General features: G+C 41.6%; 1 protein-coding gene across 1 annotated transcript in view; it reads left to right on the top strand.

The window, feature by feature from the left end:
- The first annotated feature begins 2062 nt into the window (after window positions 1-2062).
- LOC126210160 (replication protein A 70 kDa DNA-binding subunit-like) overlaps window positions 2063-27896 on the top strand; it is a 79671-nt gene continuing 53837 nt past the window's right edge. Inside the window, exons 1-5 of the mRNA XM_049939311.1 lie at window positions 2063-2272; window positions 3043-3090; window positions 3867-4066; window positions 9319-9491; window positions 26715-26835. Of these exons, the coding sequence (XP_049795268.1) occupies window positions 2240-2272; window positions 3043-3090; window positions 3867-4066; window positions 9319-9491; window positions 26715-26835 (575 nt within the window). The 5' untranslated portion in view covers window positions 2063-2239. The remainder of the gene's footprint in view (window positions 2273-3042; window positions 3091-3866; window positions 4067-9318; window positions 9492-26714; window positions 26836-27896) is intronic.

The following is a 27896-nucleotide window of genomic DNA, read 5'->3' as shown; positions in this document are numbered from 1 at the left end:
TTACTTTATAAATGGCTTGAGACTACTCATTAAGGTTAAAACAGATTGTGAACATATATAATCTATCGTTAACTCATCGAGAGATAAAGGTGAAGAAGAATGGGGATAGGAAGAAGAATGTGGATAGGAACAAAAATATGGTACACTATTTGCTGCAAATATTTTTCATATTTCTAAGATGAAGAACAAGGAGAAAATCCTTACGTAAGTTTCCATTCCAGTCGTTCCCCATCAAAAATAGGTTGGGTTACATCATCCTATTAAAATTGCAACACAATGGGCAATTTATTTTTGTTTGAATTGTTAACCTTTTCTCAGATGAAGAAGCCTCATTAGTTGTGAGTAATGACTACCTTTATCTTGTTGCCAGGCGTAATTTTGCTTCTTTTGCCAAAACACAGTATAAATTGCACAAATTCAACTTGCAGTAGCTATTGAGGTAGAATATAGAAACTGTGTGTCTTATTAAACAAGCAATAGGCGACCAGAGAGGTCAATACCTTATGGAAAATCTCATTTTTGGTGATGTAAGAGAAGAAATGTCATGTTTATTTTTATATTAGTAAATTCTCTTTTAATTAGTTGTCGGTGACGTTTTAAAAATTACGGTACTGATTCGAAAAGAAATTAAAATGAAAACTATAATTTCGGATGTAACGAAATAGTGAAGAAAGTTCCGTATGTCATCCAATTGGTAAAGTACTCTCTACTTCACGTGCTCTCATTTGCCAAAATTTCGTTTTGATATTTCGAACGGATTCAGAGACATGGGTTTTGTTACGAATATTTCATTCTCACGCATGTACGACAAGTCATCGCGCTACATAAAATCCATTTTTCGAAATTTTGGGATAGTTAGAGATCTCTTCACAAGTGTGAAGAAAAATTCAATCCATTTCCATAATACGATTCTCGGTAACTTGTGATATAATACGGCCAAAAGGCAAAATCAAAGCGACCCATAATTTTCATTGCAAAACTTTTCGAATTTTCCTTAATGTCTTCCTCAAATGCGAATAAGAAATAAGTATGGCCATTTGCGAGGTGATGGGCACTTAAGTATGAAGCTGACATATAAACCTAAACGTGTTGTAAAAATAATTTTCTTGTAATGAATAGTTTCTGCGAATTCGTGTGAGAAAAACTGAATGTGAGTGACATTCTACTCATAGTGGGACTGCTGCACCTTGACTAGCTGGCTAACCAGCTTTCTCTGTGTGAACTTGTATGCGCAATAGCTGCGCTGAACAGCATGGCAAGTCGGCACGCAGACTACTGGCCTTCTTTCAGTTGTTACACTTAGATGTTGATGACGGTAAAATGACGTGGTCTATGTTTCATCCTATAGCCCGTCCAACACATCTATGCACAGCAGCTTCCAATCCCCGGACAATGGCCATGGTGATTTGCAGCTATTATTAAAAAGAAAAGGTCGAATTTTTCCATACTCAAGAACAGCATTCACAGTGGGGCTGTATTATGGCTGGTGTAATGTTGGTTTAATGTTTTCTTCCAAACAGTAATTAAATAACTTTGAACACAACTTGCTAAATTTGTTTTAATTTATTATTTATCGCACTACACGAATTATAAGTTCCTCTTAAGAAGTGCAGCTATTAACATCACAGAGTTATTTTGTGCTACAACAAACTAAAATTAAAAAAAAAATGGATGAAAGTAATGGCTCCCTGACGACAATACAAACTTTTGAGTCTGGAACTTTCGTTTTATTGCGGTTATCCTCAATAACAAATTACTGTAACAAACTCAAAAATAACGAAATTTATGACAAACGCAGGCAAGGGTGACACTAAGTATTACATGATATGACAGTTACAATATGATAGATGATTATTTAATACATTAACAAGATTCAGAGTTCAGTATTTGAGAGTATGTTGCCATAGCAAGCTTTAGTCTCTTTCCCAACACTGAAAATTTATACTGAGAACATATTCCTAAAGAACCTGTAATACAAGAAATGGATGAAACTTTCGATTCGCTCAGTCAAATATCCTTGTGATTTCGAATCTTTCCTGTGGCGTATAATCGACTACTTCGCTGTAGTGTGCTATAGTATCTATGAGGTTGTTTCCCGCGGAATCTGCGTTTTGTGTAATTGCAATTGGAGTTGAAAGGAAACGCAGATAATTGGATGTGGTGTAGTGGATGTGCTAGAAGAATTGACTAAGTGTGGAAAATATTTTAGCAAAGTTTATTTGTTGTTCTTACCGTCAAGATGACCTGGCAACTGTCGGAGGGAGCACTTGCTGTGAGTTTGTAAATTCATATGGAAAATGTGAAATAGTTTATGTAAATGAGGTGACAGCTATTAATTTGGTTTCACGTTATCACACAGACTGTATGCTTTTTCGAAACTAGATGCAGAAAAGCGGCCCTGTACTTTTTAGAGTCAAGTTATCGCTAAACACGGATGTAACATTATCGTTAATTTGTTTATAGAAGAAAATTGAAACTAGTACCATGCTGATGGATTATCATCACCATATTGTGAGCTAATTATCATTGGTTATGTTCATTTCAAATGATGTCATGTAGACTGTCTATACCATTTGTGTACAGATTTGCATCCCCCTCCGCCTGTATGTGATGCAAGTCTCTTCATTATCGTACTTATGTAAAGCGATGACACGTTTTCCATGGTGAGGTATTTTACTTTTTTGGTATACTATCAGATTGCTCCCCTCCCCCCTCTATGACCTATTGTATGTGATCACGACTACCTATAGCGAAGATCGAGGTCCAGGTTAGGTTGGAAAATCAGAACGTGATTGAGAGTTGGTGAAGCCAGCGAATATGAATTACAAATAATTGAACTGTTGCATAGCTCAGTGTATACGTTCGTTTTGTCTTGACTGCACCTCCCGTCAGAAAACCGAAACTGCTTGGTAAACTCAGGAAACAGATAGCTAATTTAAAAGTTTTCAAGAAGTGTTTTGATGGGTATTACGTACATGAGTCATACATAAAGTATGGAGAGTGCAAAGGGATGTGCGCTTTTATCCATTTTTTTATTTGCAGACAATAATGCGTGGCGGCACTGTAGAAGACCCGGTAATGCAGATATTGGTGAGTATAACTTATCCTCGTTTCCCAATTTTCTGCCAATGTTGTATGTTGATCTGGTAAATGTTCTATCTCCGAAAAAGTAATGCACTTTGAAGTATTTCTTACACTTACCAGGATTACCATTGTTTGTGTAAGTGTTTTCTTTTCTGGCATTGCAGAGGGAGAGGTTTAGGGGAGGTAGCACCACCCCTGCACAGTTCTAAGAGCTTGGAGAATTGTTGCTATAAAGGTGTTAAGCTGTTGGCAAATGCAGGGATGGGGTGGGGTCTACATTGAGAACATTAATATTGTGATGTTAACTAGTTCAGAGAGTGCTAGTCCCATTACAGAGCGTCACATGACTGATTTCTTAAACAGAATTGTAATTCAAATTGAAACACTTTGCATGCAGTCACAAGAATTTAATAAGATATGTTTTATGCAGGTAGGTGAATGGGAAACTAATTAGTGTTCCTCACATTTTACAAATGTGAGAAATTTATGATCTTGGATGTGTCAGAAAATTCCATTTCAGTAAGATAGCCATGTGAGATGTTTGAAGGAAGAAAACAGCAATAGAATGACCATAGCAACATTAACACTTTGGAAATAGTGCTTGGGGTGTTGATGACACTGTGTCTGACTCAGGTCCTGCCTAAAAAATGTTTAGTGTGATACCTGATGGCAATAAAATTTCATATAAATTAACTTCTCACTGAAAATCAGATGGCAACCAAGTGTGTCTTTCTGTGCTAATGCGTGAAAGTTGATTAACTGATAGATTGTTGAATTTGCAGGGCAGCAAGAGAATAGCTGGCGCAGGCTCAAGTGAGAGGTATCGCCTCCTGGTTTCTGATGGCTGCCATCTGAACAGCTTTGCCATGCTTGCAACACAGCTGAATGACAAGCTGACATCTGGAGAGCTATCGGACTACTCTGTGGTCCGAATGAACCGTCTGATTACCAGTATGGTTAACAATGGAGGAAGGGGGGAAAAGTGAGTTCGTATTTGATGATCATGTAGCGTATTGGAAAGATAATACATTTTTTAAGTTTTTATGTCTATTAAATTAATCTCTGGTATGTAATTAGAAAGTATGAATCGAAATACAAGCCTCCAGTTAGTATTATGGCTGTTTCTCCCATTTTCTTTCTGTCACAATGTTATATTGCCCAGTGGGATTTGTTTAACAAGATGGTGTCCAGTTGCAGCTATTGAGCCATATAATGGAAGAATTCACAGACATAACTTCCAGTTCCTGCTAGAGGTGTGGTAAGAATCCCTCTGTTTTTATACAGTTCCTTGTCAGACGAAAACAGTGTTTAATGTACAGTAGACAGCTACTGAATCAGTCATTTTTGAATGTGTGTTCATAAGTGCCTCTAAGTATGAAGAATCTCTTGTATTGTGGGAATTCTGGAGTATTGGATCCAATTTTTTTTTTCTCCTCCAGTGTGCTTTAAATAAGCTCTATTGTACTAATATGAATTTGAGTGAACACAAGCAAAGGAAACATTCACAGCAGTTGCTGTTGGTTCCGCCACTCACTTGTAATAGTGAGCAAGCCCACACAGTGGAGGGAATGGACGAGAACATGTGCCAGCAAGCACCGAAGAATGCGGTCGCTGTGCATTCTGTTTTATATAGGTCATTGGCATATAGGTTTCAGTTAGGGCGATGCTAGTTTAGTCATGAAGGAAAACTGTGAATGTAAATAAGATTATTTTGTATGGCCACACTAGGATTATTTGAAATGGCAAGCCCTTTGATGGTGAATTAATGTAGGGGATAGAAAATATGGATGCATGAATCTTCATGCAAGGGTGAAATGGGGGAGTGGTGGTGGTGGTGGTGGTGGTGGTGGATGTTGTTGTTGTTGTTTCAGTGGTGGTGGTGGTGGTGGTGGTGGTGGTGGTGGTGGTGGTGGTGGTAGTAAATTCACCACTGAATTGCAGTAACAGCCTTTGTAACCCTTGTTCCAGAATGTTACACGTGTGTTGGTAGATAAGTATCATGGACCACTCACTCACTGCAGTTGAGTGGAAAATTGCAAACCAGAATTCTATCCGCGAACAAAGTCAGTTGAAATTCTTAGAAACTGGATGTTTCGCATTTCACATGTTATCTAGCTTGTGGCTAATTCAAATTCTTCTTGTCTGATGGAAGCAATAAATTATTTCCTTCTTCCTCACTTACTCAGTTATTACGTTGATTGCTTTGGAAATTCCTTACCAAGCAAAATTTTTCTCCATTTTGCCCTGTGGATGCCTTGGATTCAACACACTACTAAGAAATTTATATTCTTTCGTTAGTAATATTATTCTCCTCTGCCACCTGCATTGTTCAGTAATTCTTGCAAGACAACAGCAGGCTTCAAAAGTGAATACCACACCTTGGCAACTTTATCTGAGAAACTGACAACAGAATGTGGCTAGCATGTGCTAGTGCTAAGCAGTCACAACCAAATGATGTTAGCATTGGCTTGCATTCTGTGTAAACACTCATTCACTCGAGTTCACTCCACTGCAAATCGAGCTTTTGACAGAGTAACTCTTGTAAAATACTTTTTTTAATTATTTATTTGTTCTATTTTTTTACTTAACTGCTTCAGTAAGCTGTCTTAAGTCACAAAATTAAAGGCATTCCTAAAAGTAGAATAGACAGATGACAAATGGTAAAAAATATCTGAACAGTGATTTGTTGTGTTAATGCACAGAATTACGTCCAACTCGAGGATAACCATTGTTATAGAAGTTAGTCAACTGAATCTGAGCTGGCTAGTGTGTTAGACAATACAAAAACATTTCATGAACGGTTTGGGAAAATGAACTATACATACACAGGAACATATCTACACGCGCACATTGCTAATCTGATACATTGGCAATACGAGGCAGCATTGTGAATTACCTACAAGGTCTTAATTTAATAATGAATTCTTGTGGAGCATTATTTAGGGTTCTGCTTGACACGAAATTTTACTGTCTGTTAACTATTCTAGTCAGTTGAATTGCTGCTGAAAAGTAAGTTATGTGTTCCATTGATCAATCTCACAGAAACTGTTATGATGTGGAACGTGTCAAGTGCATAAGAAATGCATACATGAATCAAGGTGTTTTTCTTTTCCCTTTTCTGCTTAAAATTTTTATTACCTACCCGATTCCCTTAAATAGCACAAAATGCATATATTATACCTACAGATGTATTTTTTTCTATTCTAGTATTCATCTAGGACATGGAAGAAGTTGTCAAAGAGTTATGATTTCAATTTATTTTTGAAACTGTTACTACTGTCTGTCGGACATTCTATTTCTTCTGGTAATTTATCGAAAAGTTTTACAGGAGCATATTTTACCTTTCTACCTTCTGGTATTATAATCATGAATGTCACTCTTGCTTTTAAACTGGCCCTTACTGTTGAGAACATACGTCATTACTGAGTAAATGTACTGTGAGGCTGTTGTAAGAATTCCTAACCTTTTAAACAGATGCCTACAAGATGTGCAACTGAGACACACACATTATTCTAACCACTTTCTTTTGAGCAGTGAATACTTTTTGTCTAAGTGCTGAGTTACCCCAAAATATTATTCCATATAACACCGGAGAGTGAAAATATGCAAGGTATGACAGCTTGCTAATTTCTATATCCTCTGAATTAACAATTATTCTGATAGCAGAAGTGGTTGAACCTAGTCGCTGTAGGAGATCCAAAATATGAATTTTCGAGTTAAGATTATCATCTATATGAACACCCAAAAACTTGGTATGCTCTACCCTGGCCACTGACTTCTGTTGATATATTATATTTATGGGAGGAACTGTATTCCATGCAGGAGAAAATTGGACGTACTGTGTTTTGTCAAAGTTTAGAGCAAGCCCATTCACAGAAAACCAATGAATAACTTTTCCAAAGACATTATTTGTATCATTGTCTGTTGGAGTTTATTTTACTGGCTTAATAATGATGCTTTTATCATCGGCATACTGTGTCAGTTTAGCTTCTTGTTTCAGTTAAGAAGGGGGGGTCATTCGTATATATCAGGAACACAAGGGGACCCATAATCGAACGCTGAGGAACACCTAATGTAATTTCACCCCAGTTAGATGAAGGGGGAAACTACCCTTAAATCACTTAAATCATCTTAGAAACTTTTTGCTTCTTGTTCTGTAGACGTGATGTAAACCACTCATATGCTGTTCCATGTATACCATGGAATTGTACTTTCTGTAACATAATGTCATTCTTCACACAATCAAATGCCTTGGGTAAGTCACAGAAAATTCCGATTGGTGACATAGAAAATTCTGATTGGTGAAATTTTACTATTTAAAGACTCTTTCATGGGGGCAGTGAAATTGTATATTGCTGTTTTAGTAGAACAGCATTTTTGAAATCCGAACTGTGATTTATTAAGTATCCCATTACTCTTGAGATGGCTACATTACTTTCTTGATGATTTTTGAAAATGCTGTAAGCAAGGATACTGGCCAGTAATTATTAACATCTGTGGTGACATCTTGAAAATGGCACATTTTAAACTGTCTGGGAAAATATCTTGAGTTTGTGATGCATTACAGATGTGACTCAGAACATCTGCTGTAACTGATCCACATTGTTTTAATGACTTGTTAGAGATATCATCAACTCCAACAGAACATTTATTTTTCGAAGATTTAATATTTTCATTATTTCACAACATGCTGTTGAATGAAAATTAATCTGACAAGGATTTCCCAAAACTGGCTCTTCCATGTACTGCTTGGCTTTTTCTTTTGCATTATTCTCACCAATTTTTTCACCTATCTTAAGAAATGGTTGTTAAATACATTAGCTACTTATGTACAATTGGTTAAGATGGTCTCATTCTCTTTAATAGTGATACTAACTACCCCCAGTGGTTACTTTTCTTTTCTCTCTTCTAACATCATTCCATATTGTACGAAAGCGCTGGCAGCGCTTTCGTATGGTAAGTCACATCATCTCTGTTTTTAAATATATTTTTCCCGTGTAGAATGTTTCCCTATTATATTCATAACATTCCATATTGATTTGATTTTATTGACCAAGTTGTTAATTTCGTCTCTAATATACAATTTTCTTGATTTGCCAACAACTTTTCTCAGTATGTTACAATAATTTTGATAGTGTAAAATTACTTCTAGGCCTTTATTAATTCTTGGTGTCTCATTCAATTTTCTTTTTCTTTCTGAAGACACTTTAATACCTATTGTAATCCAAGGTTTCTTTGAAAACTGTTTTGTGTTGCATTTAGTAATTTTTTGAGGGCAACAATGTTCGAAAAGGGATATAAATTTATCAAGAAATGTGGTGCATTTATCATTAGTATTTGGCTGATTATATATATCTCCCCAATTTTACCTAATGGTTTCTGAACTGTACACCATGCTGGGTTTTGTAAGTCAGTCAGTTGTGTATCGTGGTCTGAAAATCTATTTATCACAGGGAAAGCATGTGTTGGTTTTACATCCTCTTGCTGTAAAAATAAATTATATATTAGTGCTACTGTCTTGAGCTATACGTGTAGGGAAGTCTGTCACTGATTGTAAGTTATTAATAACACTTCTAGCTCATTTTTCCTATCAGAATTGCCTAGAAAGTCTACATTGAAATCACCTCAGATTAATTACTACTTCTTTTTGTCCGACAGACAGCATAATAGGGGAGTCAAACTTTTTATGAATATCTCCCAATCTGCTAATGGGTACTTGTACACTGTTGCTAACAGCCCTGTGCGCTTAAAACCAGAAAAAACGTAAAAAACTCATTTATAAGGCTTGTTTAACTCTGTGAAATTTGAGTTTCTTCCAGTGTATAAAATGTTTGAATAACTTTTGTTACTGCAGCTTTGTGATACCCTTGATAATCGATACTTTAAGAGGTGCATGCTGCACATCATTTTCAAGACACAAACGCAATGGGAAGTCACTGTGCAAGGAACTTTAAAACGTCGGTTTGTAAGCATTAGTGTTTAACACTGTTCTTCTCATTTCAAATATTCGTAAATATTAGAATGCGTACGAAGCTGGTAATTTGCACTAAATTTTCGTGCAGTAATCAGTATTTGTAGTTGCTGGAAGTGTGAAGGCTATAATGCAGTGTTTTTACATGTAAAACTACAGGTTACATATACATTCTGTGCATAACTTTTTATTAGTCTCTAGCCCTCTTCTTTTAGTAATACGAGATACCCAAATTGAGTAGCTATTGCAAATGTGTGTTACAGACGTGTCATGATAATCCTCGACCTGACGATACTGGCAAAGGGTACAGAGGTGGGCATGAAGATTGGCAATCCTGTGGCATTTCCAGATGGTGGCTCCAGTGCAGCAGCAACGCCTGCTCCCACAAAGCCAGCAGTAGCGTCTCCTGCACAGTCGAGGCCACTGGCAAATGGCAGTAAGTACATAGTTGAAAACACGTTGCTATGCTGTGGAGAGGTAGAGGTCCCATATGCTAACAATGTGTGTGGAGCATAACTAGGTTTCCTGTATTGTAAGCTGGTTTATGATTTTCATATGCCAACTGTGGATAATCATATTTTCAGTATCTTACCAGTTGAAACATGTAGGCACTCTTATTTGACTGTGTGTGTGTGTGTGTGTGTGTGTGTGTGTGTGTGTGTGTAATAGAAGCTGTTGTTTAATGTGTTTTGAGCTGTGATGGGATCACAAGAATGTGTGGACAGTTGATTAAAAGTATCAATGACAGATCAGTGCAGACATGTTTTATAGCAGTGCATTGAAGCACTTGTGCCAAAGCTAGTTTTCATATTATTGGAACCAAATGTGGGACATTTTCTACATAAATCACAATAATTCAGGACAAATGAGTAAAAAGTGGGGTACAGTACAATTACTGTCAATATAGGCTTGGTAATAATTCATTTTCACATATTTCTACTGTACTGCTGCTGAGAGGGGTTGCAACAGTATTGCATACATAATTTCGGTTCAAATATAAGTATAAATTTCATTTATTTTGTTCTGAGATCGTACAGAGTCAATGGTGCTTAAGTAGTACTTTAGTGGTGTTATTCACTCTAAAAGTTTGTTTACATTAAGTATCAAACTGTAGAAGTCTATATGAGGGAAGCTAACAAATGTGGTTTTTATCATTGTCAGAGTAATTTTAGGGGTATTGTTTTAACTCTGTCCATAAAGCTTTAATAACTGCATTAGAACCTGCAATAGCTACTGAAAATTCACCAATATGTAGTTATGAGTTTACGATCTTCAAGAGTTAATCTGAAGTGCAGCTTTGTTTGCTACACATTATGTATCATGTCAGTCAGTGTTTCCTCGACGTGCTAAATTTTGAAACCACAAACCAGACACTCAGCATGGTCACTGTGTTTTTAACTGAAGATTCTTGCCATGTCTTACTGTGTAGTTTGAGTTTTCCCGTGATTAATGCAGGAAGATAAAGATCCAGTTTGTTAGTCACTGAAAATGTTACACTGCTGTAAAACAGATTAATGTTAAACACATGCAGTTGTTTACCAGATCACAATATCTCTTGAGTTTCTGAAAGAATCAATGTATTATTTCAAATTTGACAACAAATGTAGTCTAGTTTTTTCGTGAGAGTGGAGAATAATGCCAACATGAGGATAACTAAGTACTGTGTGAGGGTAGGTGGTTATAGTTTAGAAATAAAAAGCATGACTGAGACGAACATCTTGGACATATTGCTATACCCAAAGAGTGTTTGGAGACATAGGGACTCCTGTTGCAAATTAGGACTGTTCTGGAAAAATTGTGACAAATTGGAACCCTAGCCAAAGCTTGAGGTGATTTTTATCATGCAATTTTAGTGTGTGTTTAGAAAAATGATGTCATAATTCTGAAGATTCACAATGCATCTTTCATACATCGGATTTGAACAATACCTATGCTTTTAATTGCCATCACCAACTGCAACCCAAACTGTAGACTGCCAACCCAACCTAGACCTCAGTCTAAGCAATGGATCAGCCTGTCAGAATGACCTACATTTAAAAAAATAAAAAACCATTGTTTAATCACTTTTTGGACGTGTATGATGTCGCACCACATTTATTGACAGGTGAAAGCTTTATCAGTAGGTTCAGCTGACCCAGTTGACAATATTTTTTTCCCTTATGTATGATTTTTGGACCTGTAGGTTGTCTCAAAGGTGAGAGTTCGATTACGAATTGCCAAAACTAAAGAATGTAATGTCATGAGATTAACTAAAATTCTTGTTATGTTTGTGTTTTACGAATATTAACAATTACAGACAGGCACAATGAAAAGACTACTAAATACGCAAGGAAGAAGCAATTTGGGTGGCTGGGGGCGAGAAGGAAGCTGAGAGGGGGAGGGATAGCAGGGTAAGGGTGGGGAATGGTAAAGTGTTGCTGGTGGGGCATACAGGGATGAGGTAGAGAGAGGGTAGGGCACTATGCAATAAGGAGTTACACAAAGGGAGGGGGGAACAGGAACAGAGAAGTAATAAGACTGCGGACATGTCGGTAGAATAGAAAGCTGTGTGGCCAAGAGGATTACGGGAGAGGGTTGTAGGAGTATGGGACATATTGCAGAGTGATCTCCTTGTACAATTCAGAAAAGCACATGTTGTGAAGTAGTCATTGAAATGAAGAACATCGTGTTGGGCAGCGTGCTCAGCAACTGGGTGGTTCAGCTGTTTGTCAGCCACAGTTCGTCAGTGGCCATTCGTGCGAACAGACAGCTTGTTGGTTGTCGCTCCCACATAGAACACAGCACAGTGCTTGCAGCTTAGCGTGTAGCTCACATGATTGGTTTCACAGGTGTGTCTGTGACGGGAAAGGTCATGGTTGTGACCAGACTGGAGAAGGTGTTGGTGGGAGGATGTATGGGAAGGGCCTTGCATGTAGGTCTGTACAGTGATATGAGCCATGAGGTAAGGGGTTGGAGGCAGGGGTCATGTGGGAATGGGCAAGAAGATTGTGCAGGTTCCCTGGGCAGTGGAAGACCACTGTGAGATGGGTGGGAAGGATGGTGGGTAGTATATTCCTCATTTCAGTACACAACAAGAGGTAGCTGAAACCCCGGCAGAGAATGTAATTCAGTTGCTCCAATCCTAGGTAGTACTCAGTCCAAAGGGGAATACACCTTTGTGGCAACAGTGGGACTTCAGGAGATGGTAGTTGACTGTAGAGAAAAGGCAAGAGAGCTCTGTTTTTGTACAAGGTTGGGAGGGTAATTACAGTTTTTGAAGGCCTCAGTGAGACCCTTGGTATATTCAGAGAGGGGCTGCCGTTCACTACAGATGTGTAACCAGGCTGTGTGCCAGGGACTTGGTATGTAATGAGTGGCAGCTGTTGAAACGGAGGTATTGCTGGTTGTTGGTAGATTTTACAGTGACTGAGGCAGTGATATTGTCATCTTTGAGGTAGTCAACATCGAGGAAGGTGGTTTGTCGGGTAGGACCAGCTGAAGCAAATGGGAGGGAAGGTGTTGAGGTCTTGTAGAAATGTTTTTGGTGTCTCCTCACCATCAATCCAGATCATGAAGATGTTGTCAGTGAATTTGAAACAGGTGAGGGGTGTGGGATTCTGGGGTGGTTAAGAAGGATTCCTCTAGATGGTCCAGGAGTTGGTTGGCATAGGATGATGCCATGATGGTGCCCATTGCTGCACCCTGAATTTGTTTGTAGGTGGTGCCTTCATAGTAGTAGTAATTGTGGGTGAGGATGTAGTTGGTCATCGTGACGAGGAAGGAGATTGTACGTGTGGAATCCATCGGGTGTTGGGAAAGGTGGTGATCAATACCGGCTAGGCCATTAGCAATAAGGGAACCCCACACATTCAGTAATATTGTCAAACTATCAATATATTGACACATTGTCAATGCTAGAAATATTGATGAGCAGTATTGATGGACCTCAAAATATTGTCAGTATCATTGATACATATTGGACGTATAAGACCAAATATGAACTATTTGACAGTATTCTCCATTCAGATGTTAACAAAACTTCAGGAACCAGCCACGCAGCATTAATGCGCAGTGTTAATTTTTTTAGTTCGCCGTTGTGTATATCGTACCTTAGATTCAGTTTTTAAGGAGTCTTTCTCTCTTAAAAGAATTTTAATACAAGTAGGCTTATGCAAGGTAATAATTATATATGCCACTTTAGGATGGTTAATGGGGGATTCTGCATGATATTGTTTACTTTATTAATTTGAAAATGTAGTGCATATTGTTACACAGCAAGTCTTGAAAACCACTCCCCTTTCAAAAAATTTGTCGTATATCTACAATGACTATTATGAGAGGTCTGCGAAATGCATGTCGGTTTCACAGAATTACGTCAAAGCGTACAAAAAAAGTGTTAATTGTGTGAACAGGTCATAGCCAGGCAGATACAATTGCTTCACACGTTTCCATAGAATTTTACAAATTGTGCTTGGTAATATTACATAACTAAACTTAGATCATTAGAATGATCTGTCTGTCATCAGACATCTCAAAGTTACTCGTAATCGCTTGATAAACACAACTGCCTCTCTCATTAATATATTTTGCTTCTCTATTTTATCTCATTTCAACCCCCCCAGGGGGTCCACAACTCTTTTGTGGACACGTGCGTAGCGAGCACGGGACCCCGAGCTAATGTGGCCCTCCTTCCTTTCCGGGCTGCATCCCTTCCCTTTCCGCATCTTTCCCCGTCCCCCATCTTCGCCCGTCCCCCCCCCCCCCCCTCACCTCTGGCTCTTTCCTTCCCTTTCTCCCCCTCTGGGAGTATGGTTTGTGCCTACGTCCGGAGACGGACGCTCGAAACTGTTCCAAATTCCTTGCTTTCTACACTTGCAAGTCCTCGTCCTTCCTCTGTCCTTCTCTTTTCCTTCCCTCTTCTCTTTGCCCGTTTCTCCGCTGCGGCGTTTGAGACCCCCTCTTCTTTCCTTTCCCTTTCTCCTTTTTCCTCCCTGTGCGTGTCTGAAGGCCGACCCACGCACTTCCATGCGTAGCCGGTGACGGGGTAACGGGTAATTCCCCGCCCCAGGTAGACAGGTAGGACACGTACGTACCCCCTGGTAACGGCCAGGCCCAGGGAGGGGTGATTACCCGAGCTGATACCTTCCGAAAGTGCCGATTGGTCCCTCCGTCAGTTTGTCGGGAGGTGTGACCTGAGGTGTGAACAATCACCTAAGGCGGGTGTGCCCTCAGAGAGGGCCCCCACAAGGGAGGAGTGCGCCATCGGAGACACCGGTAATCATGGGGGATTCTTCCGCAATGGTTTCCTCACCTTCCACTATGTCTGCTCACAAACGTAAGTTCATTGAGTCTCAGCCACAGACGGTTCTTCCATCGTTGCCACAGTTCCTTGTTGTTTCTCGGTCTGACGACGGTCACGACTTCTCCACGGTCAACCCTTTCATTATTCAGAAAGGTGTCGACGCAATTGCAGGTCCTGTAAAGTCTTGTTCTAGATTACGGAATGGCACCCTGTTGTTAGAAACACACAGTGCCCTCCAGGCACAAAAATTGCTGCGTACTTCTCTGCTCCACACCTTCCCTGTCCGGGTGGAACCGCACCGTACCTTAAATTCCTCGCGTGGAGTCGTTTATACACGCTCCCTCGATGGATTGTCTGACGAAGAAATTCAGCATTACCTGTCTGACCAGGGCGTAACGGCTGTTCATAGAGTTATGAAACGGGTTGACACAAACATCATTCCAACCCGCACTGTCTTCTTGACATTTGACAAAGTTCAACTCCCATCGTAAATCAAAGCAGGCTATGAGATAATTTCCGTTCGCCCTTACGTCCCAAACCCTACGCGTTGCTATCGATGTCAGCGGTTCAATCACACCAGCCAGTCCTGTTCCAATCCGGCCAAATGTGTTACGTGTGGCAAGAATGCCCATGAGGGTGCTTGTCCACCTCCATCCCCTCGCTGCATCAACTGTATGGGTGACCACACTGCTTCCTCTCAAGATTGCCCCGTTTTTAAGGACGAAAAACTCATCCAGGAAATAAGAGTGAAGGAAAAGGTGTCGACCTTTGCTGCTTGAAAATTATTCGCCAGTCGACAGCCCACCGTGCCTCAGACAGGAAAATACAGCACTGTCCTTGCTTCCCCTCGGCCAACAAAGGAGGCGGCCACGCAGACTTGCGGCCTCACCTTTAGTACCACGGTCGTCAGGTCGGCCAGCGCAAAGATCGCCCGTTCAACCTCACCACTTTCGCCTGCCCACTCTATGGCTCACCCTTCGTCGGGTTCTGCTAAATCTCGAGCCCAAAAGTCAGACGCCAAGTCTTCGAAAAAAGAGCATACTCGTGAAGAGTTTTTACGTACCGCAACTTCCCAACCATCGGTTCCTCCTTCATCTAAACATCATACTTCCAAGAAGGCTACAAAGAAACCCAGTTCCTCTCCTTCTCCGCCAAGGCATGTCCCATCTACAGCACCACCTGGCGGAAATCGCCCTCGGCCGTCTTCTGTGTCGCCGAGGCGCACTGCTGGTGGCCGGTCAACCGGCCGATCGCTGGTGGCAGGAGCTGCTCCTGACCAACCTATGGATCATGATCTTCTGCCTTCGGCTGAATGCCATTCCATGCTGTCGGTCGCAAGCTCTGAGCAGTCGTTGAGTTGACAGCACCCTTGGTCACATTCCTCCATTTTCTGTTCACCCTATGTCCATTATCCACTGGAATATCCGCGGCGTTCGAGCCAATCGGGATGAATTGTCGATCCTCTTACGATCCTACTCGCCGGTCATCTTCTGTCTTCAGGAAACAAAGCTGCGTCCCCATGACCGCTTTGTTCTCCCTCATTTTCAGTCCGTCCGATATGACCTCCCCTCTGTTGAAGGCACTCCAGCCCATGGAGGACTCATGATTCTTCTCCATGATACTCTCCATTATCACCCAATCCCCTTAAACAGTTCCTTCCAAGCTGTCGCCGTCCGTCTTTCACTTTCTGGATACACGTTCTCTCTTTGTACTGTATACATTCCATCGTCCACACCAATGGCACGAGCTGATCTCCTTCATCTTCTTGGTCAGCTTCCACCCCCCTATTTGCACCAAGCGGATCTAGTTTGCCACAACACTGGGGTCCCCACATTTTTGTCTGCCTCCACGACAAATTTATCTCATTTGGACCTTGCGGTCGGTACTGTTCCGCTAGCTCGGCGCTTCGAATGGTTCGCCCTTGATGATACACACTCGAGTGACCACTTTCCACGTGTCCTTCGACTGCAGCCTCAACTGCCATTTATGCGCTCGCGACGCTGGAAGTTTGCCCAAGCCGATTGGACACTTTTTTCGTCTCTAGCGACTTTCGATGACCGTCGCTTTCCCAGCGTCGACGATGAGGTCACACATATTACCGACGTTATTCTTACAGCTGCGGAACGTTCAATACCACGCACCTCCGAATTTCCCCGGCGCCCTCCAGTTCCTTGGTGGAACGAGGCATGCCGTGACGCAATACGTGAGCGACGACGTGCTCTTCGCATTTTCCGTCACCATCCTACTTTGGCCAACTGTATCCACTATAAGCAGCTCCGTGCGTGATGCCGTCGCGTCATCCGCGATAGCAAGAAGGCAAGCTGGAAATTCTTTATTAGCTCATTTAACACCTTCACTCCCTCCTCGGAAGTTTGGAGTCGGCTTCGACGGTTCTCAGGCGCGCCTAGTTTTTCCCCGGTCTCTGGGCTAACTGTCGCGCATGATACCTTAGTGGACCCCGTCGCAATTTCTAACTCATTGGGTCAGCACTTTGCTGAGATTTCGAGCTCTTCAAATTACCCGCCAGCGTTTCTCCCGAAGAAACGTGCAGCGGAAGTGCGACCTCTTGCTTTCTCCTCTCACAATCACGAAAGCTACAATACTGTTTTCTCCTTGCGGGAACTCCAACTTGCCCTCTCTTCTTCTCGCTCCTCTGCCCCTGGACCGGATGGTATCCATGTCCAAATGTTGCTGCATTTATCAACCCGTAGTCTGCGTTACCTCCTTCGCCTTTATAATCGAATTTGGACCGACAGTACCTTTCCCAGGCGGTGGCAGGAAGCTATTGTCGTTCCCGTTCCGAAACCTGGAAAGGACAAACATCTTCCCTCTAGCTATCACCCCATTTCTCTCACGAGTAGTGTCTGTAAGGTTTTGGAGCGTATGGTGAATTACCGTTTAGCTTGGTGGCTGGAATCCCGCAGTCTTTTAACACCAGCCCAATGCGGATTCCGAAAGCATCGATCTGCAGTTGACCATCTTGTTGCTCTCTCCACTTATATCATGAACAATTTTCTCCGGAAACGCCAAACGGTAGCAATATTTTTTTATCTGGAGAGAGCATACGATACCTGTTGGAGGACAGGCATCCTCCGCACACTGTTGTCTTGGGGCTTTCGAGGTCGGCTGCCCCTTTTTTTTCGCGAATTTATGGCAGAGCGCACATTTAGGTTGCGGGTGAACACTACTCTCTCCCATACTTTCTCCCAAGAAAACGGGCTACCCCAGGGCTCCGTGCTGAGTGTTGTACTGTTTGCCATCGCCATAAATCCAATTATGGATTGTCTCCTTCCTGATGTCTCGGGATCCCTCTTTGTGGACGATTTTGCGATCTACTACAGCTCTCAACGGACCAGCCTTCTTGAACGACGTCTTCAAGGATGTCTCGATCGCCTCCACTCTTGGAGCATTGAAACTGGCTTCCGTTTCTCACCCAGTAAGACCGTTTGTGTTAATTTTTGGCGACGTAAGGAGTTTCTTCCGCCCTCCTTACATCTAGGTCCTGTCAACCTTCCGTTTTCAGACGTCGCTAAATTCTTGGGTCTTATGTTTGACAGAAAACTGTGCTGGTCCTCCCACGTTTCCTATCTTTCGGCTCGCTGTCTGCGATCCCTTAACACCCTCCGTGTCCTGAATGGTACCTCCTGGGGAGCGGACCGAGTGGTCCTTCTCCGCCTCTATCGCGCCTTAGTGCGCTCGAAATTGGATTATGGAAGCATAGTCTACTCCTCTGCTCGGCCGTCTATTCTTCGGCGTCTCGACTCTATCCACCACCGTGGATTACGTTTAGTGTCTGGAGCTTTTTACACTAGCCCTGTGGAAAGCCTTTATGCTGAGACTGCTGAACCTCCGCTGTCCAATCGGCGAGCAGTCCTTCTGAGTCGTTATGCTAGCCATCTGTCTTCCATGCCTGCTAATCCAGCCCATGACCTTTTTTTCGACGCCTCCTTTGATGTAGGGTATGCAGGCCGCTCCTCCTCCCTACTACCCCCGGGAGTCCGCTTCCGTCAACTGCTCCATTCTCTTTCCTTCTGCTTTCCTAAAACCTTCTTGACAACTTGGGGTACAGCACCGCCTTGGCTCCGTCCCCGGATCTGCCTGCTCCGTGACCTTTGTCGATTTCCCAAGGATGGTACCCCTACACTTGTTTATCGTCGGGCATTTGCTGCTCTATGTGCACAAATGACGGACGCCACATTTATTTACACCGACGGTTCGAAAACATCGTTAGGTGTAGGGAGTGCCTATATTGTTGGCGACACCCCAAATCACTTTCGGCTTCCCGACCAGTGTTCAGTTTATACTGCGGAGCTTTACGCTGTTCTCCAGGCTGTCCACTACATCCGCCGCCATCAGCGGATACAGTACGTAATCTGCTCAGATTCTCTCAGCTCTCTCCTTAGTCTCCAAGCTCTTTACCCTGTGCACCCTCTGGTGCACCGGATTCAGGACTGTCTGCGCTTGCTCCACCTGGGGGGCGTCTCGGTGGCTTTCCTCTGGCTCCTGGGACACGCTGGTATCTGTGGGAATGAGGCGGCCGATATAGCGGCCAAGGCTGTAGTCTCTCTTCCTCGGCCAGCTATTCAGTCGATTCCCTTCACCGATCTACGGAGCGTTTTATGTCGCAACGTAGCTCATTTATGGCCCCGGTGCATTGGTCAACACTTCCCCATAATAAATTGCGCGAAGTGAAAGCCCTTCCTTGCGCTTGGACCTCTTCCTCCCGAACGCGTCGTCGGGAGGAGGTAATTTTAGCTAGACTCCGGATTGGGCACTGTCTTTTTAGCCATCGACATCTTTTAAGCGGCGATCCTCCCCCACTCTGTCCCCACTGCTCTCAGCTGTGGACGGTAAGACACGTTTTAATTGAATGCCCCTATTTTAATCCGTTACGCTCCCATCTACAGCTATCGCCTGATCTATCATCGATTTTAGCAGATGACACGCGCTCAGCCGACCGCGTTCTCCAGTTTATTAGTGACAGTGAAATGACGTCAGTCATTTGAAGCCTATTTTGGGGACAACCAACCCCTTTCTGTAGTGGATTTTTAAGCATTCCTTCTGCTTTTAGTTTCTCCAATTTTATGACTTTGTTCCCATTGCTGCTGGTTTTCAATTTCGGTTTTTTACTGTTTCCTAAGTCACGGGCTGGGCGCTAATGACCATAGAAGTTTTGCGCCCTAAAACCACAAAAAAAAAATCTCATTTCAACACTAATAACTTGTCCGATGCTGAACTCATTGGAAAATAATTTATGAAATCTTTCGGGTCCATGATTCTGATTGGTAAGTAAATTAACCTGTAACCTGCTGCTCCTTTCTTCAACCTGTCTCAGACCCATTTTCTCTTTGTTGTTGTTTCTATTGCTTGCATGCTTTAGATAATGTAATTGCAGCACACATTTTCTTTTGGCTGTTCAACTTCTTAATGTTACAAAATCTTGCTGTCAACTGACAATTTTTGTCAATGTCATTAATAGTGTGAGGTCACTTAAATACATTGAAGGTTTGACAGACTAGTATTGTCAATAAATAATGAACATGGGCAAGATGTTGGTGTAAAATGAGGTGGCACCAATAGTGATGAGCAGGGCGCCATGTGGTGTAGGAACAGGAACTGTGGAGGGTTGTTGGAAGAAACAGTTGGTGCTATTTATGCAGGATGTTAGTTTGAGGGTAACAGGGTGAATGAAGGTGTTGGTCTGTGAGAGTAGAGATTCTCAGTCGGAGCACAGTAAATGGCCACAGTGTGGGATCCTTGGTGGTAGGACAAGTGGACTTCAGGGAGCACGTAAAAGGTAAGAGTATGGGGAGTGGCAGGGGTGAGGAGAGATGTAGACCTCGAGGAGAGGTTCTGGGATGGGCCTAAGGATTTGAGGAGAGACTTGAGATCCTGCTGGATTTCTGGAAGGGTCGCTGTGGTAGGTTTTGTAAGTGGACAAATCCGATAGCTCATGGAGTCCTTCTGTCAGGTAATCCTTGGGGTTCACAACCGTGGTGGAGCCTTTGTCAGCAGGTAGGAATTTAAGGCTGGGATCAGATTTTAAGTGGTGAATTGCAGTTCTTTCTGTGGCTGTAAGATTAGCGTACATTTCGATGGGTTCGGGGAATGATGGTGAGGCAAGATTAACAATTTCTGGAAGGTAAACTGGATGATTGGGCAATGGGGATGGTTTACGGTTGGAAGGAGGAGTCAGCTGTGTCAGGCAGGATTCAACATTGGTCTGAGGTTGCTTCTGGTTAGCAGGGTTGGTGGCGAAAAAGTGTTTTCACTGAGGGAACCAGTAGAAGGAGAGAAGGTCTTTAACAAGTCCTGCATGATTGTATTTGGGAGTGGGGCGAAAGGGGAGGCCTTTGGAAAGAATGGATACTACTGTGGGGCCAAGGCTTTTGGATGAAATGTTCTTGACTGTTTCGGTACTATTTAGGTTCTGGATTCTGTGTAGTGGTGGGTGGGAGTTTTGGAGGGTGGGGTAAATGTAGTAAGTCTGCGAGGCAGGATTTGTCAGTTGTGAGGGGATGTGAGGGAGGTGGTGGATAGTGGCAGTCCATGGAAGGAGTAGGAAGTGAACAGGTTGGAGAATTTTTTCGGTGGCATTGTGCATGTTGCTCTAGTTCCTGGAGGGCAATAGTTTCTGTGTCTGAAGTGAGATGCAGGAATTTTTGTTTGCACAGCAGGAGAACTTTACGGATGGAGAGTAGGTGCTGCAACTAGGCTTGGGCCAGATTGACGTGGTCTTGCAGGACTCTGTTGGTGAGGGTTAAGACTGGCAGAATGTGAATGGAAGGAGATCATTGTGGAAAGAGGGGTTGCAGCTGGAGACGGGTAATTTTTTGGTTAGGTCATTTGGATTGACACCGTGAGCCCAGCAACAATGCAGGTAAAGTATGCAGGACAGGATACTGGCTAGGAGTAAGGACACTTTTCTGCACTGGTGCAAATGGAAAGTGCAGGGATCCATGGTGGGGCATAAAAACATGTAAATAACATAGATACATCCCCTATCCCCTATTCTCAGTGACATCTACGGCTCCACATTTGTGGCTTTGTCAGATCCCTTTTTGCTCATAACTGAGCCGACTCTTGGAGGATTTCTTCAAGGTTGCTGTGTAAAAATACTGCATGAACTGTGAACTGTACCATCTCTGGAGCTTCCTGTGACAGTTCCCAAGGAAACTCTGAAAGTCATACCGTATAGCTGGTAAGAAGGTCTCGTTGTTTGAAGCCTCTTGCGTAAAGCAGTTCTTTCTACCTGGTGATCTTATGGTTCATATCGGGCAAAATTTTGAAGACTGACTTTGAGGCAATAACTAGCCGGCTGCTGGTTTTAGGAACCATCTTCCCAGTTTTAATATTCTCGTGAGCTTCCAGTTCGTCTGCAATTGAGTTTCTCCAGTGTTTCAGGTTGGGATCAGAATCTGCTTTGCTGAAAGGATTAGGAGTGTATTGGAGGTAATTAGTTTCATACCTTGGTGATCTACAGATGATGGAGCAGTCTCTTAACTGTAGTGATTGGATTTGACTGGTTTGCTCATCCGTTAGCTGTTGCAATTCTCTATCACTTTTGGAGGGTGTCTCCCTCTCTATACTTTTGATGGCCTGAAGTGTGCTTGCTTGTCATGATCGACTTGTGCTCTTAGGCATCCTTGATCTTTAGTTACATCCTCAATTTCTTTTGTTGCTGATGTTGTGCTGCTGCTCACGTCATTGAATGTGACATCTCAAGATGCAAACACTTTCCAATTTGCAAGGTCAAAAAGTTGATAATTCAATTTTTCTTGATATCCAATGAATGTAACTTTTCAGCCTTTCGTGTTGTGTGCTTCGAAATTGTTTTGGCACATGAGCAAATGTATTTGATACAAAGATGCAAATGTGTCCAATGCAGGGTTTTCATACTATTCCACAACTTGTGGAGTTCGCTTGAAATGGGGTTTCGTCAGAACTGTATTTAGTATGTAAGGTACAGTAGGGTTGACAGCTTCTACCCATGAAAAATTTGGATGAGTGTTGGCTTTAGACATTGTGCTTGCTCTTTCAGTAGTTGTTCAATAGCCTCTTTCGAATCAGCTGTTCCGTTCTGGTGTGTATGGAGGGATAATTACCAGCTGGATTCCAAGGTTTCTGAGAAGCTCTTTTAGTTTCTCAATTAATATGCAGTACTTGGTATCATTGTCCACACACAAAGTTTTGATTCTTTGATGGAAGCTGTTCAGCACAAGAACATTAAATTCATGCAATTGATCAGTGTCATTGTGTTAGAGAAAATAAGTACTGTATCTAATTGTATTTAAATTTAACAAAAAACTTTGCACTTTGATCCCATGGTCAACATTTGCTGAAGTGACCATATATTGAATGCCCCAGTCATTCCATTCATGCCAGTATTTCATTTTATTCATTGCACTGTTTACTTTAGCACTCGGGTGAGTCGGTTTTAGCATGAAAAGCAACCTATTTATAATGTTCCCTTGCTTCACTTCTGCAACAGTTTCTTTGTCATGCACAAACTTGGCATTGTTTCATTAGTAGTGATTTTCATTAAACTACATGTTCCAAGAGTTAACCAAATTATTTGATGTCACTCACTCCATTTGTGATAAACGGTTTTGTTGACGACAGTTCCCATACCAGTGATTTGGCGTTATCATCACATGAAAGGAGAAAATATAAAAATGCAGTAAATGAAGCAGGCAAAAAAGAATACAAACATCTCAAAAATGAGATCGACAAGAAGTGCAAAATGGCTTGACAGGGATGGCTAGAGGACAAATGTAAGGCTTGTCTCACTAGCGGTAAGATAGATACTGCCTACAGGAAAATTAAAGAGACCTTTGGAGAGAAGAGAACCACGTGTATGAACATCAAGAGCTCAAATGGAAACCCAGTTCTAAGCAAAGAAGGGAAAGCAGAAAGGTGGAAGGAGTATATAGAGGGTCAATACAAGGGCGATGTACTTGAGGACAATATTATGGAAATGGAAGAGGATGTAGATGAAGATAAAATGGGAGATATGACACTGCGTGAAGAGTTTGACAGAGCACTGAAAGACCTGAGTCGAAACAAGGCCCCGGGAGTAGACAACATTCCATTGGAACTACTGACGGCCTTTGGAGAGCCAGTCCTGACAAAACTCTACCATCTGGTGAGCCAGATGTATGAAACAGGCGAAATACCCTCAGACTTCAAGAAGAATATAATAATTCCAATCCCAAAGAAAGCAGGTGTTGACAGATGTGAAAATTACCGAACTATCAGTTTAATAAGTCACAGCTGCAAAATACTAACACGAATTCTTTACAGACGAATGGAAAAACTAGTAGAAGCCAACCTCGGGGAAGATCAGTTTGGATTCCGTAGAAACACTGGAACACGTGAGGCAATACTGACCTTACGACTTATCTTAGAAGAAAGATTAAAGAAAGGCAAACCTACGTTTCTAGCATTTGTAGACTTAGAGAAAGCTTTTGACAATGTTGACTGGAATACTCTCTTTCAAATTATAAAGGTGGCAGGGGTAAAATACAGGGAGCGAAAGGCTATTTACAATTTGTACAGAAACCAGATGGCAGTTGTAACAGTCAGGGGATGAAAGGGAAGCAGTGGTTGGGAAGGGAGTGAGACAGGGTTGTAGCCTCTCCCCGATGCTATTCAATCTGTATATTGAGCAAGAAGTAAAGGAAACAAAAGAAAAATTTGGAGTAGGTATTAAAATTCATGGAGAAGAAATAAAAACTTTGAGGTTCGCCGATGACATTGTAACTCTGTCAGAGACAGCAAAGTACTTGGAAGAGCAGTTGAATGGAATGGACGGTGTCTTGAAAGGAGGATATAAGATGAACATCAACAAAAGCAAAACAAGGATAATGGAATGTAGTCGAATTAAGTCGGGTGATGCTGAGGGAATTAGATGAAGAAATGAGACACTTAAAGTAGTAAAGGAGTTTTGCTATTTGGGGAGCAAAATAACTGATGATGGTCGAAGTAGAGAGGATATAAAATGTAGACTGGCAATGGCAAGGAAAGCGTTTCTGAAGAAGAGAAGTTTGTTAACATCGAGTATAGATTTAAGTGTCAGGAAGTCATTTCTGAAAGTATTTGTATGGAGTGTAGCCATGTATGGAAGTGAAACATGGACGATAAATAGTTTGGACAAGAAGAGAATAGAAGCTTTCGAAATGTGGTGCTACAGAAGAATGCTGAAGATTAGATGGGTAGATCACATAACTAATGAGGAGGTATTGAATAGGATTGGGGAGAAGAGAAGTTTGTGGCACAACTTGACCAGAAGAAGGGATCGGTTGGTAGGACATGTTCTGAGGCATCAAGGGATCACCAATTTAGTATTGGAGGGCAGCGTGGAGGGTAAAAATCGTAGAGGGAGACCAAGAGATGAATACACTAAGCAGATTCAGAAGGATGTAGGTTGCAGTAGGTACTGGGAGATGAAAAAGCTTGCACAGGATAGAGTAGCATGGAGAGCTGCATCAAACCAGTCTCAGGACTGAAGAGAACAACAACAACAACAACAACATCACAGAATGATACATATTCAGCTATTTTGTATGTTACACGCCACTGTCCATCAGCTATATGTCTTAACTGATTGTACTGAGGCATTTCACTCAAGTGCCCTGTGATGTTTCGACAACAAGACATGTTTTATCCAACAAAACTTTGTTTCTTCAGCTCTTGCTTTCTCTTCCAACAGTCTGGAGATAAATGTTCACTCTTTGTAGTGAAAACACTTGACGGCAGATCGTATTTTTTGCTCTGTAGAACTGTTGTTTCATAAGGTTCAATTGCCTTTTTCTTTTGCTAACTGATTGTCGTCACTGCTAACATGTCCACTTCATTATCTATGGCCAATTGGTACGTCGTTTTAATCAGACATTCCAACCATGTTTGAAAGTTTTGTTGACCACTTGGCACGCTGTCCCATTTTGCTTAGAACACATTGCGCTTTGATGGCTATGATGCGATGATTGTCATCTTCATGGCAGTGTCTGACTCACTTTCTCGAGTTTTTCGGAGCTGCAGTGCCAGGTTTCAACTTTTTAATGTGCAGTTACTAGATCATCGCATTCATCATATATTCAAGAAAACACTGTGTTAGGGATAACATACTTTCTTCTGATCATTGCTTGTGTGTGAATCTGTGTTCCACATTCTCACAAATGAACAGATTTTGCAATTTTTTTTCATCTGCTGATGTGGAAATCAGGAACAGAGCCTAGGCATTTCCTTTTATTCAAGCTTTCATGGCCTCATTGCCAGGTTCAACCAATGGAATTCCTGTTGTAACTACATCATCAAAACTTCCGTAGGTGTTGAGAATTATAGTCATCTGGAGTTCCATTACTTTTTTAATCTTCTCATCTATTTGTCATGTCATGATAAAATTTCTTCAGCCTTTGTAGATCAATTTGTGTCTGAGCCTGTCATGATTGAGATAACGAAACCTGCCACAATATAGTTGTTATTTCTTGTTAACTCCATTCTCCCTGATAGCACAACAGGACTTACTTTCAGTACTTGAAACAGTGGCCATAAGATAGGTAGTTTGCATTCCATGACTGCATCTGGTGATGACACTGAGCTGACAGTATTTGCTGGTCGAGTTCCACTGTTTCACTGTCGCAATCTACCGATTTTAATGTGTTGTTAGTGTGAGAATATGATGTTAATGGGAAATTCAAGTCGCTGGACATTTTCACTCGTGATCAGAACTGCCACGGACAGAAGTAAAGTGAAGGAAAAATAGTGGTAGCTATTAAGGATAGAATGCAAGATGATATAATTTTTAATTTGCCACACAACCAGTTAAACAGCAATGAAACTGAAAGATGGTAGTTTACAAGACTAAAGTTATTATTAATATGCCGAGTGGAATTATTTTTAAATGTGTTCAGAAAATAAGAAAAACACATTAATGTATGTAATATCAGTAACAAAAGAAATCTGTATTCTAATGAGATGTGTTAGCATTCAGAAGCTTTTTGTTTGAGAAGTTGAATAGAACTGTAAATTTTTTCATTAGTAGTTAACTGGTGATTGAGAAATGTGGGTAACATATGGATAAGTTCCTTACTGCAGAATGTTAAACATTGTCAAATAATCACTGGTATGGGGTAATGTTCTGTTCTGACTTGTGAATAATTTGAGAACTACCAAAATACCAACAGGAGCTCTAAATTGCAGTAGCTACTGCAGAATAGTTAAAAACCAGTGGCATGAAGGCTGGAACGAGAAAAGAAATCTGACACAACTTGAATTGCTTTCATTGGGACATTAGCCATTTTACAGTGATAAATCACAAATTGTATGCTCTGATGAGACGTAATTATTTCTTTTTAAAATATGTAGCTATGTTTCCAGATATGGCATCTGCCCCCACTCAACTGACACGACCACAAGTGCGAAATAATGCTGCTCAACTTTCATCTCCAGCTGACGGGCACATCTTCCCAATCGCAAGTCTCAGCCCGTACCAGAACAAGTGAGTACATTAGTGTCTGATGATACCATTTTCTATAATATTTGCCTAGTGGTGTTTACTCATATTGCAGTTAATCTCTCAAGATGATTGAGATTTACTCATATTGCAGTTAATCTCTCAAGATGATTGAGGTTTTCAGTTCACTGTGATAGTGGTATGATTGGGATCTCATTTTCTCAAAGTGTACAAAACAACATACTTGTTGATTACATCTTGCCTCAAATCATCAGAGACAAGGGTATAGGGTCACTATTATTTTCTGTATATGTACATGATACAAAGGACAGGGTGAGCAGCAATCTGCAATTGCTTACTGGTGATGCTGTGGTGTACAGGAAGGTGTAAAAGTGACTGTAGGATGATAAAAGATGACTCACACAAAATATCTAGCTTGTGTGATGAATGGCAGTTGGCTTTAAATGTAGAAAAACTTAAATTAATGTGGATGAGTAGGAAAAACAAATCTGTAATATTTGGAGACAGCGTTAGTAGTGTCCTTGACACAGATGCATCATTTAAATGTCTGGGTGTAACGTTGGAAAGTGATATGAAATGTGGAGTGAGCATCTGAGGATTGTGGTGGGTAAGGCAAATGGTTGACTTAGGTTTATTGGGAGAATTTTAGGAAAGTGTGGTTCATCTGTAAGGGAGATGGCATATAAGACTCTAATGTGACCTACTCTTGAGTGTTGCTCATGTGTTTAGGATCTGTGCCAGGTCAGATTAAAGGAAGATAATGAAGCAGTCCAGAGACAGACTGCTAGATTTATTATGGGTATGTTCGAATAACAACCAAGTGTTATGGAGGTGCTTTGAGAACTCAAATGGGAATTCCTGGGGGGAAGGAGACATTCTTTTCAGGGAAGAATATTGAGAAAATTTAGGGAACTGGCATTTGAAGTTGGCTGCAGAATGATCCTGCTGCTTCCAACACATAAGGACAGCGAAGATGAGAGCCATATAGACAGTCGTTTTTCCGTCACTATATCTGTGAGTGGAACAGGAAAAGAAATGGCTCGTAGTGTACCTTCTGCCACCCACTGTATAGTGGCTTGCAGAGT

This window comes from Schistocerca nitens, chromosome 10, assembly GCF_023898315.1.
Source record: "Schistocerca nitens isolate TAMUIC-IGC-003100 chromosome 10, iqSchNite1.1, whole genome shotgun sequence".
NCBI classification, from domain to species: Eukaryota; Metazoa; Arthropoda; class Insecta; order Orthoptera; family Acrididae; genus Schistocerca; species Schistocerca nitens.
This window is presented reverse-complemented; position numbering and strand designations above follow the sequence as displayed.